The sequence below is a fragment of the Rattus norvegicus genome, chromosome 11 (assembly GCF_036323735.1).
Source record: "Rattus norvegicus strain BN/NHsdMcwi chromosome 11, GRCr8, whole genome shotgun sequence".
Classification (NCBI taxonomy): Eukaryota; Metazoa; Chordata; class Mammalia; order Rodentia; family Muridae; genus Rattus; species Rattus norvegicus.
Genome location: NC_086029.1, coordinates 76,012,858 through 76,030,434, shown reverse-complemented (window position 1 = coordinate 76,030,434; position 17,577 = coordinate 76,012,858). Strand labels below are relative to the sequence as shown.

The window sequence follows — 17,577 nt, the reverse complement described above, 5'->3', positions numbered from 1 at the left end:
ATTTTTTTAATGAACACACTGGCATTGGAACATAATAAATTAAAAAGAAATGTTTCTTTACTGTGCCTCACCATTGCACAAATTAAAAAATTTTTTGCATACACTTGTGGTAAAATAATTTTTAAAATTTGGACTTGCTGCTGTGGAGACGAATGCTTACGTTTATAACTGTATAAACATTTTCTATGTCCCCTACACCATGGATTTCTTATAACATTGGCTATATATCTTTCCTTGCTGGACTATTCTCTCTTGCATTGACTTCCCCTGTTTGGATTATTTCACTGCATTATCACCTTTAGGATCCATCAGGAACAGGACATTTCACCCCAGGAGCACGGGTATGTACTTTTTTTTTTTTTTTTTAAACTTTAGGTCCATTTTATAACACTAGGGAAAAGGGTGAGAACTGCTGTTGGAATGTGCTAATGAAATCAGTACGGGGGATTGGTCGCTGGTTCTGTACTGTATAATACAGGTTTTCACGTAGCATAGTTCACTGGTCGATATCCATTGACATCTAGATGGAAAAGCATGGATTTTAATTATTCTTAACATGCAGCCAAAGGTCCTGTATTTTATTTCAGTGGTTAAGGAGCGAAATAGATGCAGAGGCTTGGCTAGAGGCCACATTTCAGTAGCTGTTGGCTTCCTGTCTTTACAGCAGCTAGTGTCCAGTTGGGACTATGCCTTTGGAAGGCGCATGCTACCATACCCCATATTATGGATAGACTAGGCCTCGATTCACATACTTTTCAACTTACCCTGTATCCATAGAGTACCAAACTAAGGCTTTTCTCATGAGGACTCTCCTAAAGATTTAAAGTAAACGAGTACTTTTTAAAAGGCGGGTCTTCAAAAAAATCTATTCTAATAAAGACTTTGGCATAGATTCTTTTTTAACTCTGGTACCTCAAGTTAGGATTTCTTCACAAAACAAGCTAATGTATATGCCTTAGTACCCAAATGACAGGCGGTTCCTGGTAGCCAATAAAAGACCAAAAAAGATACAGGGAACTAGTTTTTTAAATAATCCAAAATAAAATCATAACTCTAACTTCTTAAGACTTTTAACAGAAAAATTCTCATAACTATAGTACGGTTTAGGTCGCTCGTTTTGTTTTGTGTTTAAGACAGAGCCTCACTATGTGTCACTGGCTTCATACTCACTGTGTAACTCGGGCTGGCCTCGAACTCATATAATAGACATCTGCCTGCCTCTGCCTCCCAAGTGCTGGGGTTAAGGCGTGCACCACCATGCACACTCAAGCATGAACCTCTATGACCTCTGTGCTTGGATTTTAGCAGGAGTTATATTTATATTCAAGTGCTGTCTACTTACCTAATACCAAAATTGGTACCAAAACATTTTATTTTAGATTAGCAAGTAAATCCATAAATTGTCAGTTAGATACAAAGTGCCAATCATTTTAATATTTTTCTTACAGTTTTGAATCACAATCTCAGTATGTACCTCGGGTTGTCCTGGAAGTCAACATGTAGACCAGGCTGACCTTGAACTCATAAAGAATTGCCTGCCTCTGCTTCCAGAGTGCTGGATGTGGGTCACTATGCCTGGCTAACTATGATGGTTTTCTTTTCTGCATTATGGATTTGATTGGCACTTGGAAACAGGGAAGTGACCAAAAATGGTGGCAAAATGAAACATTTAAAAGTGTATAGCAGCTTTAAGATTTCCTTGGCTATGGCAAATTATAGTAGTTAAAAGTATGAAGACAAGAAAGTTTTGGCTTTGCCACAGGTCTTTTTAAAGTCGCCAATAAGTTGACCAAGTCTTAAAATAAGTTCTTAAGATGCTCTCCAGGCACTTACTCAATTTCTGTAGGAAATAATCCATTTCTGTAATTAACAGTAGTTCTGTAAAGGGAAGGAAAACAATCCATCCGGTTACCAGTTTCTTTAGAAAGTCCTGGGGAGTCTCATGAGTATTAATGAACCCTGTAGTGACCAGGACTTGCCCTGTCAGCTGCTGCTAGGAAGCCTTGGCCTCCTGGGGTTTTCCTCGCCCATTACCATCTGCACGCCTCCCTGGTCCACCTTCTCCAGCCCCACCCTTGCTCTCCTACCACTTCTTTCCATCAAAGGGTATGGTTTAGTTTCTTTACATTCAAGGGTTCTGAGTCCCATCTGCTCCTGTTTACATCCCCCTTAACTACTAGCTGTCCTTACAGAATAAGGTCTGTGTGCATCATTTTATGTGCTGGTTCAGTGTAAGTCACAGTGAGTAGAAAGCTATGTGTTCTTTTAAGCAAATTAGATTAATTGCTTCAATTTAGACTTAAATTGACCTTTCTGAGATTATGGCCCTTGCTGAAAAACTAAGTTGTTGTTGTCCAATTAAAAACTCTGGACTATTCACTGAAAGAAATCCAAATGTGAATGATGACTAACAAAGTAGGAAGCCTAGGTACTCCAGAATCTTTGAATAATAAAAGGCTCTGTATCAAGATTATATGGAGCCATTAGCATTTTTACAATTAAAACAGCTTCTCTTTTAAAAAACTCTGACTGTGCAGTCCATTGTCAACAGTTGTTCTGCTTAAAAGAATACCAAGGCAATCTCATGTTTTAGCAGTAAAAACTTTAATTAAAAAAAATTATTCTAGTCATGCTTGCCTCCAGATCTCAGCTTTTATATGCCTGTAGTAGTGTCTAGGCATGCTTAATTAATTATGCCACTTTGCCTAAGAGGTAGCTTTTCTTGCTTCTCTGAGCTTTTCTTGCATAGTTTTTGATTAGTGAGCAGTTCACCCATTATGGTCTATCCCATGCAGTTAACTCTCTCATTCTAGATTTTGTAACCGCGGTTTTATATGGTGAGAATTAACTCAGTACTCAAAGCATTGTTTGATTGGGTTCTTAGCTAGAGCTTAATTGTTCTTTCTGCTGTTTTGTCCTTTCAGGTCTTTCGGCCCCGAACTCCACCAGAGGCAATCGCACTGTGTAGCCGTCTCCTGGAGTACACGCCGACCGCCCGGCTAACACCACTGGAAGCTTGTGCACATTCATTTTTTGATGAATTACGGGACCCAAATGTCAAACTACCAAATGGGCGAGACACACCTGCCCTCTTCAACTTTACCACTCAAGGTAATCCCAGACACCTCGTGTTTGTCTGTTGAGTGGGACGCCCTTCTTAAGTCTGCAGCTTTCGAATACTGGTCCCCAGTCGAGGCTGTTTGAGGGAGGGTGAGGAGGTATGGCCTTGCTGAAGTATGTCACTTCATGTATCCTGTGTGCTTGTTCTCGGCTTCCTTTGTGGTTTAAGATCTCCCACCCCGCCCCCCTCCACTATCAAGGACTCTAATGAGTTTTTTGGAACCATGCACCCAAAATAAACTTTTTTCCTATAAGTTGCTGTGGTCATGATATGTTATCACAGAGATATATAAGTAACTAAGACGCCGATGAATAGATGTGAAATGACACTTTGTTGGTAATAACCTAAGACAGACGTAGTCACATTAAGGACCTGCGGAGGTTAAGAAGAGCCTGCACTTTATTATATCAGTTTTGAGCGGTAACGATAGATGAAAGTTTGCGAACTGTCCTGGTTTGTCCATTTTTTTTTTTTTGTCCAGATCGTTGTAAATTTGGACATGTGAAATATATAGTGATTTCACAGAGTCCGAGTAAAAAGATTAAGTAATAGTGTAACCCTTAGATTTAAATCTAAAAGATAGACTATTAGTATTTCTTGCTTTCCAGCATTTACAGCAGGTTTTTATAACCTAGACATGAGTTTTGCCTATTGTCTTAATTCCATTTGCTGTTGAGAGACACCATGACCTTTTTATATTTTCTTATAAAAAGAAAACACTTAATTGGGGCTCACTTACAGTCTCAGAGGTTGAGCCCATCATGAAAGGGGGCATGATAGCATGTGGCAAACATGGTCCTAGAGAAGTGTCCGAGAGCTCTACGTTCTGATCCCCAGGCAGCAGGGAGAGAGACAAAGAGGCCTGCCTTGGGCTTGTAAAACCTCAGTGACACATTTCTTCCAGCAAGGCCACACCTCCTTAACTGTTTCCTGTAATCCTCACTCCTGATGACTAAGCATTCAAATACATGAGTCTGTGGGGGTGCATCTAAGTCAGACCACACCTATATTTCTCTAAACTCAATTATCTTAGTTAAAAAATAAAAACAAGGGAGACTAGAAGGCCCACAAACTGCAGGACCAAACGCAAGACGAATAGAGAAATTACCGTCCCTTCTGGTCTGGGCCCCATTGCTTGCTGCTGAGTAAACAGTAATGGGAGACCGAGTGCACTCGTTCATTGGTGGTTTCCAGTGAGTCCCAAGAGAGCCGTCATCTTCTTCCCTGAGTAAGACTCCGTGTCAGTCTTCCACTGTCTTACTACTCCTCTGATAGGATCCCCTCCCACCCCCACCAACTAAACACAAGAATAGAACAAGGTTAGTGTGCTGACTGGCTGAGTGGTAAGGATTGGTCAGGCTAGGAAATATGTGTGGGAGTTGGGAGCCTTCTGTGACTGAGAAAGACATTTCATCTACTGAATGTGGAGGGTTCATTCTAAAACCACTCCAATGTTACTACAACTTCCGTCTTCCAGGCTCTATAATTCAAGTGCTTCTTTCAATATTCTACCCTCTGCTCATTAGTGTTCTGCTTAACATAGGGTAATCAGGATCCCAAACATTTCAGAGTTTTGGATCAGCTTTTAACAGAGTTAATAGTCTCAGGACATCTGAGTACTCTTAAACATGGTTTAAAACCCGCCTCAGCACAGATGATAGCCGCATAATGTTGACAGTCTTAAGCCATTACTGTTCCCTCAAATCTTACATGTATCCCTCCACATTCAATTTAGAATAACCTAAATGTATAGGGAGAATGTTCATTTTCAAATAAAGAAAATGTCTCTGTGTTGGTTAGAGAGGGCTCCTCACCTCCTTAGTGCATCGTAAAGAGGGTAAGCATTGTTCTAGTTACAAAGTTGAAAAGGATAGTAGGAAATCAGCAGATAGCTTGAGTACTCGCAGACGACGGGCCGGCGAGAGTCCAGTTAACTTGGGAGCAAGTTGTTTTTCTGTGTGCCCACCCCTGGGCCTGGAGGTACCAGAAGGAAGCTGTGTGGTTCGGGTGTTACTGTTGGGCAACTGCAGTTTGACAAAAGGCTAAGCTAGAACGTTGATAAATGGCCTTTTTCTTAGTGCTCTTCACAAAGGAAAGTTATTGGCATTTAGCACCTCTTCACTGCGTGCGTGCGTGCGTGCGTGCGTGCGTGCGTGCGTGCGTGCGTGCGTGCGTGTGTGCGTGTGGGTGTGTATGTGCAGGCGCACACATTCTTGCGTTACCAATTCAATAGATGCCTAGGTTTTTTGTTTTTAAACACTGATAAGAAATTCACGAGGATAACTTTTTAAAAAGTTAACAGTGTCGTGTCATTTTTATATCTCTGGTGCTATGCAGCTAAGACCTTTATCAACTTCCAAAACATTTTCTTTGCTCCTGAAATCATGTCCCCATTAAGCATGAATTCCCCATAGCCTCTCTGCCCCTAGCAGCAGCCAATTTGCTTTTCGTCTCCATGGATTTATCCGTTTTGGATATTTTGTATAAATGGAACCCTTAACGTATGATCTGACTTCCTCCACCTAACCTGTTTTCATCCATAGCACATGTATGAGCCCGCCATTCCTTCTTGTGGATGAAGAGCATTCTGTAGGGCTGCAGCCATATTTACGTAGGCATTCATCTCTGACGGACTTTTGGGCCCTGCTGCAATGGTTTATATGCTGATGCTTGTTCCAATAATTGGGGCACTGCTCAGTCACATGACAATTCTGTTTACAGAAACTAGCGCACTATTTCCACAGATGAACGTCTTACAGCCCTACCAGCAGGGTAAAGAGTTCCGATTCCTCCACAGCATGTCAGCACTTGCCTTTGCTGTCAGTCATCTTCCTGATGGGTGTTAGCCTTAACCTGTTTATCTCACTGTACTGAGTCAGGATTCAGTGAGTGCTACTGCCTGCGTACTATGTCCTTTGGTGGCCTTGGGGACTTGGGTCCAGTGAGAATGTTGAGGAAATGAAGAGAGGACAGACAGATGGAAACACAGACGGGGTCTGGGCTCAGTGGTCTGGGCCCTTGCTGGAACAGTGTCTGCACTCTGAAGTGCAGCGTGTTTGTTGTGCAGAGGTGAAAGGAGAAGTGGGGTTGTTGCATCCCCTGGACAAGGAGCTGGGGTTCCTGCCTACAGATAACAAGAAGGCAGGACTTAGGGTGTACGGCTGGAGCAAGCCTACAGTTTAGCTAATCTTGGTAAAGTCACCTCTGTAGTAGAGCAGACTTCAGGTCACAGACATCCAGGGAGAGAAAGCACTGGTGGGCCTTTTCCACACATGCTATCAACATCTGCACATAGACCAGAAGGAAAAGCTTTGTCATTTTTCTGTGGTTGTCATCCTGAGAGGTGGGGAGGCTTTGTCACATCCTGAGAGGTGGGCTGTGGGGTCCTTGACATGGACAGCTCATGTCAGCAGCACATTCACTGAGGACGTCACACACTCAGGGCTTCCTTCACTCCCTGCATCTGTTCTCTTGTTGTTTGCAACCATAAGCAAAAAAGAAAAAAAGCTTTATGCTTTAAAATATGACCTTGAAAATACTGAAGGTCTTTGGGTCACTTTTAGATTCCAGTATCTGGTAGAATCAGCTGCCCTTGGTAATTTTCAAGCTTGGACTGAGAGTATAACTCAACCAGTAACTTGACATACATGAATGAGGGCCTGAGTCTGATACCCAGAGCCACCCCTCCAAAAAATTTTATCTAGTCAAGTGGACTCTGTAAATACATCCTGGGAACCATTTTTCATCAGGCTAACTAGATTAAGAAAGACAAGACTAGTGGTGCGTACTTGTAATCCCAAAGGCAAAATGGCACCCATGGTTTGGTGTGTGTGCACACATACGTATGTTCATATGCACCTGCGCACGCACACACACACACACACACCCTGCAGTTTCATTATAATGTTTAGCTCTGGTGCTATGTTTTAAAATAAAGTCTCAATTCGAGAAAACTAATATAGTTCAAGCTTTTTTAACAATGTACACACCTAATATTCACACTTTAAAAAAAGACTAAGTATTTTATCTTGGTATTGAAAACCATTTTATTTGCCCATATATCACACACAAGCACAATTCTACACCATCCTGGTATGGTTATGTTTTCATGGTTTAAAGAGTACACACCCTAGTTCTCTCCCCATTTACTGTGAAACGGCACCCGGCAAAGGCAGTGTCACAGGAGAAAGAGTTTATTTGATTCGGCTCACAACTCCAGGTCCTCCTTGCAGGGAGGCCAGGGTATCAGGAACTTGAAGCAGCTAGTAAGATCTACAGTCTGGATCAGAGAGAGCAAATGCATGCACACCTCCTCCTGCTCAGTTCGCTTCAATTGTAGTACCATCCAGGACTTAAACCAGGACAGTGCCACACTTCTAAAGTGGGTCTTCTCAGATCAGTTTACATAAAAGATTCCTCACAGTTATACCTCAGCTAGACTCTCTCTCTCTCTAAGAATCTCATACCCATGAGATCAATGCTAGATTATATCAAGTTGAGAGTTAAAACTAACCATTGCACATGTGTGTTTGGACATAATATAGATAGATAAATCAGAGGTAGCTATGTTGTAATTCTGTGAGAATCAGAGAAAATTGTAGTAGTTGGAAAACCTTTCTATCTACTCAAGTGGACTCTAGAAAGATTCTGGGAATCGTTTTTCCTGAGACTAAATATATTAGTGAGAGTTCGTGAGAATGCATGTGAGTATATATGTATGTGTTTTGTCTTAAAAATTCCTGTCGGCCATTCTGAAAGTGAACTGTCACAGTAGAGGAGTGCCTTCTCCCAGTGATTTGTAAAATTACAGTGATTTCTAAATCACTGTTACTCTTGAGCAGTATTTCTGCATAAGGACATGGAATTACTGGGTGCTGTTCTATTTGAATATATAAATATATATATTTAAAGTGCAGCTTTAAAATGCGGAGTTTTTAAGAGCAGTTGGTAACTAATGGGTTGGAGAACTGTGTGTTTCAAGAGGCTAAAGGAGGAGGCCTAGTCATCCCCTTGACTGTATATCGTAGGGAGTATCTGGATAACCACTGTTAGGTGAAAGAATTGTGAAGAAACAGCAAGCTCCCGCTGGTAGCAGTGACTTCTCCTCTCTCCAAACAAACTCGGTGACACCTTGCTCTACACCTCGTCTCCAAATAAAAAGAAGCCCTGGGCTTCCTGTCTGAGGTGCTCACTGACTTGAGTTGAATGAGTGCTGCAACGTCACTTTACATAAATACAGCCATTTTCTGTTAATGTAATGGATATTTATGTGCATTTCTAGCTTGCCTCTGATTGCTGTAGCTGTTAACAATTAAAGTTTACAACACAGCTAAGTTCGGTCTGCTGGTTACTGTACCTCGAAAGTTAGTGCACAAATGATACTTGTGTTTCTTGGATTAATCATAAGAAATATGTGCACCCTCCACTGGGAGCCCTTGGGGAGGAATGCTGTATCAGTCTGGGTAAGGCCAGTGTGCACACACACTGAACAAGTGATCAGAAAAGAGAAAGTCAACGAAAGGGAATGGGCACCCGGGCCGTGAGGAGAGCCACTGGACACCTCCAACCCGTGTGTGTGTGGAGGTTTGTCTTCATGTAGCTTTGTCAACATGCTTCCATTACATTCCTTCCCTCTTTCAGATTTCTTCTAGGTGTTGAACACATAGGGCCCTTTGATCCAAAAGTGCTGTCATTCTAGCAGACTTGACTGCCTTTTTGTTCATTTGGCCAGCTCTGTTTTCTGTTGGTCCAGCAAAGACACTAAAAGATCTCTGAGACCTAGCAAACTGATTCACACCCAATATTATTAAATGTGTGGGTGGGTTTTTTCTTTGTATTTTACTTGGGATAACAAGTTTAAATTTCTTTCAGGTTAATGAAGAATAACTATATACACTGCATAATCAGCCATGGCTGCTACCAGATACCTCTGCTGGCCCAGTCAGGATATTACTGCTTAACTTTTCTTTTAACTTTTTATTCTTTGAGTTTCACATGCATCCCAGTCCCATTATCTCTCCATTCCCTCATAGCTGCCGTTTGCTCTTGCAACCTAAAATCACACACACATACCACCACCATCACCACCACCACCACCCCACATCAGTAAACAAAGCATAGACATCTCGTTGTGAAACCTGTAGTATGGCACAGTATGTCCCATAGTATATTTCTCTGTCCACACATCTTCACTTGGCAAATGTTCATTGCAATGAATCATTGGTCTTGTTCGAGATCTCTGACTTCTGTGACACCATCAATATTGGGTTCTCATCATAACTCCTCCTGGTTACCCTGTTGTTGCCCTGTCTCCTGGGGATCCTGCAGCTTTGGATCAGTAGGACCCACTCTTTCACACATCCCTACAATTCACAGATGATATAGATTTTGGGGTGGGCCAACTCAGATCCCTGGATCTGGACCTGTTAAAGTGCCTGGCTGCAAGCAAACTAGTGTGGTATCCTCTTGTTGCTCAGTGGGAGTAACGCCTGCCTCTTACACCCTCCCTAGTAGGGTATAGCTTCCCAGAGGAAGACTTCTGTTTGACTAAATGCTCTCACTCACCAAACACTGACTCTTTCTCTGCACTTAAAGCTTTTTTCTTCCATTAATTTTTCATGAATCTTGGTATCATTTCATTGCTTTTCTTAGTTAGACTATAGTCTTATTTAGAATCTTAATTTAGTATAAAATTAGTATTTAGTTGCCAACCTGTAAATAAATCACCATTGGCAAAGGTTTTGACCCTCGAACATTTTTAAACTGTTACATCTGAACACTTTGCTTTCTAGCAACTTGGGGAAAGAGATTTACAGGGGAATAAAAGGAAACCTCAAACTACTTAATGGGTTTGGGGCTTCCTTTATTTCACAACTTCTCAGTTAATGCCATGCATTTAAATTGTCAAGATGTTACTCTAGGTGAGAGGTTGGTATCGTCCTACAGGCACATGCTATTTCAAATGTGACTCTGGATGGGGGGTGGTGAAAAGAGAACCCACAGATTATAAGGCAGAGTGCCAGGCATGACTCGCTCCCCAGCAAACTGGAAGGACAGTCACACTTCTTGAAGGCATCACTGGGTACTTAAGCAAACTCAGCCCCACTTACCTTAAGGAATATAAAATGGAGCGAAAGCGAAAGCATTCCTGTGTTCACTGCTCCTGTCTGCCCACCCTTCTTGGCTGCTGTCTGTTCATTTACCCATTTCTGTTTGCTGCTGTTCTAAGTTACAGTCAGGAGTTACAGGTGATGGGGGGTGGCAGGAAGGATGTATATACACTCAGCCTCAAACTTCTCACTGCTGCCTTTGTCCAAGATAAACTTAGTTCTTATAATCTGTCAGCTCTGTGTCACATGACTGTGCACTTCCCCTCTAACTTAATTACTGGCTCACTGGTGCAGTTTATAAACTGGTATTTTAATATCATGCCTTTTATTTTTACCTATAAAGGTATTTCAGGTAAAGGGTGGAGTCTGAACTTTAATGTCTGTCTCTGTTACTCTAGAACTGTCAAGTAACCCACCTCTGGCCACCATCCTTATCCCTCCTCACGCTCGGATTCAGGCAGCTGCTTCACCTCCTGCAAACGCCACAGCAGCCTCAGGTGAGCACAGCGCGTCTTTTTGGTCCACTTGTCTAACCCGCTGATTTCCAAAGGACACTGTTATCTCCATTTTCTGTGCTATGAACGTTTAACTCCCTTTACGTATCAAAGCCAGATAGTACCCAAATGAGTGAAAGAGAATAAAATACTGCTTTCCACTTAAAGCAGTTACAATTAAAGGTTACAAAAAAGTAACCGAGAAATATTATAAACACACATGTACATAACTTATATGTAAGGCATATCCTTTTCTGGTTTTGGGTTTGTTTTTTTTTTTTTTAAGTACAGAATAGAGTTTATTTAGGGCATGGGGAGGGGAGTTGAGGTGGGAGTAGAGACAAAGAAAGGCAGAGGGGGGGAGGAAGGGGAGGGAGGAGAGAGGAGTAGAAGCCAGCCATGAACACATGGAGAGAGGACTCGAGGGGATTGGGGAGAGAAGGGACAGAGGGGGAAGGGAGTAAGAGATACCCTGGCTTCTCAGTGTAAGATGTTTATAGGAGAAAACAGTCTTTATAAATGGAACATTGGAGAATGCCTCACTTTAGTTCTCACTTCCAGATGAACTCCACTAATACCCTAAAGAGGATGATTTAAGAAGAGTGGACGTACGTTGATCTAATCTTAAACCATCGACAGGGCTAAGAGTGCAACGAAAATACATTTGATTTTGCATCAGAGCGCCATTAGGCTGTCCTCCTCCTCACTTCCCCACCCCACCCAGAAAACAAAACAAGAAAATCTCACAAAGACCCCAGGTTGAAGCTAGAGCATAGAATGAATAAGTGAGACCCTCATCTCCACATAGACATAGAGAACACATTTAGGCATAGACAAAGCTTTTCTTGTAAGCCATTTCCAAATCTGCTTCATGCTTCAAAGAAATTGACAGCTAATCTGCAAAGCTCTAGACTTTCTAATATCTGAACCTAGACATATTTTAAATATTAAATTTTCAAGGTCAGAATTTCCAATCATTCAACCTAAATGAGAGCAGCATATACTAGCCCCAGCATGCCCCGGGTCTAATGAGTTAGAATGTGAGCCTCTGCATTACTACAGTAGTTGGTCTTCTTGATTTAAGTCCCTGTAATAGAAACTCGGTATCAGAAAGAATTTACAATTTAGAGGCTGAGTCACAAAGAACCAAATACTGTCTTCAGCAGCATGTCAGTCAACTAAAAAGGTTTGGACAAAAATGAATTCAGAACTAAGGCATAATCCTGAAATTACCGTCCAGCCTGTTACAGCTCTGCACAGTACCGGTGAGTTTGTCTACAGCAAACTCGTTGGGATACAGAGGCTTCCGGTGGCGCCTCAGAAGTGGTCCTGTCTGTAGCTGGCTAGAAGGAAGATTGGGTTTCTGTGGCTTTCCTTTAAGCCTGTGAGCAAAGCTAAGTACTAAGAACAGAAACAGAAAAGCAAGACAAGACCATGATCATACTCACTGCTATGAAACGGACTGATGGCCAAAACTATCAAGTGGCTTCCAGATACCCAGATCTTGATGAATTCTTTGTGTTGCTGCTTCTGGAAACCCAATAAATTTTACTTACCTGGATGGAGTCCTAAAATCCTGTCAGTATTATTTTGGGAATATATAGTTAGTTCTTGCTACAGAAACTTTGACTAACACACTTTGTAGTCACAGTGTCTCACCTTTTTTGAAAATGGTTGAGATAGTGTGTCTGCTAATGAGTGACGTAAACGCATGCTGATTACTTCTTTGTTCGGTTGTGTTTAGTGTTCAGGTGGCCACTGCAGGTGCAGTGATTAAAGTGTTACAATATACAACCATCAGGTTCAAACTGTAAAATCATCAATCCCATTTTAGGGCTTTAACTTCCTAATACATCTAGTAGAAGAGGAAAAAGCTACTACATACAGAGACTGTAATCATAAAATAACAAAGACTGTAGTGACAGATTTTATAAACTGGACAATCAACCTTCTATGAGTTCACACACGAACACTTCAGAGATCATACGATTAACTAGCAGATGAATTGAAGTGAGGGTAGGAGGATGTCTTACTCAGAGCATCTTTCTTTGTAGAGGATGATGGTCTAAAGAATATAGATGATTGTTCAGTAAGTTTCTTGCTGTTGAGAATAACTTTGAAGCCAGTGATTTCAGTTTACATTTTCATCGTTTACTGAGCACAGATTTATCGATCTCATGATTGTTGGTGTTTGTTCAGGATTGTTCCAATAACTGGACCCATTACTGACAAAAGTGAGCAAATTTCATTTTTCCATCACCCAATATAAATTGATGCCCCTGCCATTCTGCAAGTGATTTCTGTATGTGTTGCTCTCCTCAGTAAGCCACATGAGATCATGCTCAGCCAACCAAACTGTTGAGGACAGCTCTCAGTACTGATGAAGATGACAGACTGTCCTGGGTATGTTCTAAAATGATAAGGCAGTTGGTTTTTATAGCTTGTGTATCACATGCACACTCCATAAATATGCCTCTTCTACCTAAATAGAGAAACGCCATCTAAGGGGATAGACAAGGCTAAGACTGTTTGACTGTACCCCGCTGCTGCTGAGGAACTGGGCAGGCCTCGTTACAGATGTCGCCTCTCGAGACTGCTTCCTGCTCCTGCTTGCTTAGCCATAAACCAACTTTATATCGTAGTCATTTACACATGAGTCAGAACAACAGCAGAAACTCTCAGGAAATACATTCTGTTGTCGAGAAAATTCTCAGCCCCTTTCCAACTTAGAAAAATAACTCTATCAAAAATGGAAATTAAACTCGTTCTAATTTGTTTGGGAGAGTTAAAGTCAGGAAAATTTCTAGTATCTTCAGTAATTATTAAATGAATTCTGGAGTCCATCTCAGATTTGTTTCTGAACTGTGGGCTCTGAGTTTGAAGATATCTTACGTGTTTCTTGCCCTTTGTTCAGACTGTGTTTTGTTGACTAGGATTCTTGTCCTTTCCTGGTTGAAAACCTTTCTCAGAAAAAGGGAATCGAGGGACTTGACTGAGACGGCTTCTCTGTCGTTTGACTTGGACTGGGCTGAACTTGTAGATCCTGCCTTGAAAGCTCTCGATGTCTGCTGATGTAGACCAGTTCTGGCCTGCCCCTTAGATCTACCTTCTTCTTTTCAGTTCTTTGACTGTGTGTGTCATTTAGAAAATTGTGTGGCTTTTTTTTTTAAGCTTTTTTTTTCTTCCACTATCAATGCATAGTTAATCTGGGGGACAGTGTGTTCAATGTTCTTGCTTCCAGAGGTAATCACAGATAATGTTGTTTTGTGTATTAGTCTGTACATGAGTAGCCAGAAAAATGAGCTTTTCATTTAAATGGGCTTACACTATTTTGAGTGTCAAGGTATACTACTGTAGTCACATGTTGTATTTTTCTATTACTTAATAGTATTGTATTCCTAAAGCTTTGTGGTAATTCATCTAATTTGTTCCTTTTGAACATGAGAGATGTATTTTAAGGATTGTTTGGCTTTTTTTCTTTTGCTCTTCTGAAAAGGGCAATGAAACTTACCTTTTCATAAAGCCCTGCGTATTCTTTCAAACTAGCTAATAAAAATAGTTTGGGAAGTAATGTTGAAGGAATAAGGAATTTTAAAGTTTTTAATACAAACTGTCAAATTGCCTTCCAAAACCCTGTTCCAGTTTCTACTCCCCATTGTAGTGAAAGTACTTTTTTTAATTTCCCAGAAGAGTAGGGGTGGGGAAGGTTCACTGTGCACATGTTTATATATGTTACCAATGTGGCCAAATGAGTGTAGCTCTTCTCGGGACCTAGATTTCTATTTTAAACTATTGCAGTTTAAGAGACTCACACCAGCCAGTCTGTGTGCACTGTATGTTGGGTTAGGTTTACTTCATAAACTTGTCTGAATCACTGCAGTGAAACCTGCCAGGTTGGTATGGCGATGCATGCCGTTTCCCCAGTCACACAGGTCTGACAAGGACCAGGAGTTTGGCCTTCTTGAGTGGTTTAAAACCCTGGCTCAGGGGTTGGGGATTTAGCTCAGCGGCAGAATGCTTGCCTAGCAAGCACAAGGCCCTGGGTTCGATCCCCAGCTCCGAAAAAAAGAAAAAAAAAAAAAAAAAAAAAAAAAAACCCTGGCTCAGTTTGTAAAGTGCTTGCCTTGCAAGCATAAGACCCTACTTCAATCCCCAAAATGCTTTCGATGCCAAGTGTGGTGTACTTGCTTATAATCTAGCAGTAAGAAGGCAGAGACAGGGTCCTGGGGGACTGCTGGTTCTCCATTCTAGCCTGATAGGTGAGCTCCAGGCCAGTGAGAGATCCTGTCCCATGTTGGTAGGTAAGGACACTTGTTGATACCTGGGATCTATGTGGTAAAAGGACCAAACTAAATCCACTACCACCACCACCCCAGGTTTTCCATGGCACGGGTGTATGCATGCATGCATGTATGTATGTATGTATGTATGTATGTATGTATGTATGTATGTATGACAAAGTATTTTAAAGTAGTAGGATGCATTTCCGAGGCTGACACACAATCACGCAGTTCCTGAGCATGCCCATACACAGCATGCACATTTTCCTGCACACATACAAATTATGCATACACAAATGCCTTTTTTTAAAAAAGGAAAATTAACTTAGTTACTTTTACAAAAGCAGTGAGTGGTAGGTGCTGCCTCTAGAAAATTGTGACTTATGTGCGTACAAAGCGTGTCCTGTCCTATTAAGTCAAGATTACCTGGAGGTTTCCACTGCCTCCTAAAGGATTCACCTAGTGAATGTTTTATAGCTCACCGTGGATGTTTCTTAAGTGTTCTTCAGATTTCACTTCCTTGCCTGAACTTACGTGCTTTTATTTATTTTTCGTTCATTATTTCCTTAATTAGATTTTTTTTAACTTAAAAAAGAAAACATTTCCTATAACCCCATATTCTACCCTGAACAGTCAAGCCCCTTCCTTAGAATGTGCTTGCCTCTGCAGTGTCTCTGGTCTCAGCAGATCAGATACGGGAGCTCTCACTGACAGGCTGTCCGTGGGCCCTGGTGGGTGGGCTAGACCACAGGCGTCTGAGTTCTGCTTACATTTTCGCAGTGACTGATGCCTTCCTTGGTTTCTGTGCCAAGTCTCTTTCTAGGAATAGCATGGAAAGAATTGAAGATGTGCTGCTAAGGAGGGTTTCCTCTCCCTTATTACATATTACATTATATTTATATTAAATATACTATATATTTCACCTATTGTGAAAATCACAGTAGGTGTTATGAGAGAGACGCAAAAACTGGCTGTGCAGGTGGAGCTTTGAGCTTGCTGGTGTAGATGGATTTAGTCAGGGTGAGTTTAGGATGCACTTGGATTCCACTGGTGGTAGCTCTGTTTATCCCTGTGACTTATAACAAAAGACATCGCTTTACATTAGGGCCTTTTCTACTGAGTAGGTTGACTAAATTACTTCTGCAGTATAAATAATATATTTCTGGATGCCAGTATTTTTTGTATGGGACCTGACATGTCATGAGATTTCTTACTAACCTAGTAAGTACAAGCACACTGGCTGTGGACTGGAGTTACAGAGCAAAATAACAGAAACGTGGGAAATGAAATGCACACGAGTTCTCAAGTGCACACAACACACATTTACACAGGTTAATTCGACTACCCAAAATATTCCCTTACTAATATGTCACTTGTAGAAATTAATAACCGTAGTTTTTGGAAAACTCGGAAAGTGTTTAGAACAAATAAGCACTAAATGTTGTTTTTAATTTACAGCCTAAATAGCCACATGTAGCTCGTAGTCACTTTGGCTTCGTTGGTCAGTATAAATAGAACATTTCTGGGTCGCAGCTAGACCGTAGTGTGGATTCCTGTGGGTTAGAGCCGGTCTCTCTTCTAGACACACTTTGGAAATCCTGATTTCATGGTGGCAGAACCATCTCCTCCAAGCCAGTGCGTCCCACATGCTGTGCCTGTCTAAGACCCTGTGGCCGCAGGTTAAAATGTGGCCCTTCACTGCCTCCCAGTGCACTCTTGGTAATCACACTGGGCCCCAGAATGCATAGGAATTGCTGTACAAATGAGGAGTGAAGGAGAAAGGAGAACTCAAGATGGTGACTGTTAAGTCTGTGGCCTGAAAAGCTTGACTGAGGAAGTCTCCAGTGTTGAGACAGTTGTCATTAATCCGTGACTCCAGAATCTAGTGACTTCCACATTTCTGAGAATCTAGGGCTAGGGCAGCGTTCACGTGCGCGTGCGCGTTCACACACACACACACACACACACACACACACACACACACACACTCCTACTATTCCCAGAAAATGTCTGTATGTCTGTTTGCCAGATATGGACCTTTATGTTCAAAGTTTTGCAAGCTGGTGTGGTGGCACAGACTTGTAATACAGCATTTGGGGAGCTGAGGCAGGAGGCTCACCAAAAGCTCAAGACCAGCCTGTACTGCATAATTTTATGCCAACTTAGGCTGAGAATGAGGCAATCTCAAGAAGTAAAGGCAAACGTTTAAGAAATCACCAGAGGCTGGGCAGGTGGCTTAGTGGTTAGTGCTTCCCACCCAGGCAAGCAGGAATTGCCAGAGATTAAGTCCATGAACCATGTAAGTGTCCTGTGGCTGTGCCTCCTACCTGTCATACCCGAAAGAAGGAGACGGAGCCTCAGAGCAAGCTGGCTAGGGAGACTTTTGAGATAGGTGAGTTTGACTGAGAGATCCTGTCTCAGAGAATAAGGTGAAAGAACAACCCAAGAAGATTCCCCACATAAACCTCAAACTTCCACAGTTATACGTGCACACCCCACCCCACATACCTTAGAAAACACATGGAAACAAAACAGTCACAAAAGTATTTTAGTTCTTTTTTTTTTTTTTTTTT

General features: G+C 41.7%; 1 protein-coding gene across 8 annotated transcripts in view; it reads left to right on the top strand.

Annotated features, from left to right (window-relative positions):
* Nucleotides 1-17,577, top strand: part of Gsk3b (glycogen synthase kinase 3 beta) — a 150,164-nt gene that overhangs the window by 124,231 nt on the left and 8,356 nt on the right. For 3 of the 8 annotated variants that reach the window (XM_006248373.5, XM_039088669.2, XM_039088668.1), the window contains exons 9-11: nt 303-341; nt 2,925-3,111; nt 10,629-10,727. In XM_006248373.5, coding sequence (XP_006248435.1) covers nt 303-341; nt 2,925-3,111; nt 10,629-10,727 — 325 coding nt within the window. 8 annotated transcript variants of the gene reach the window in all.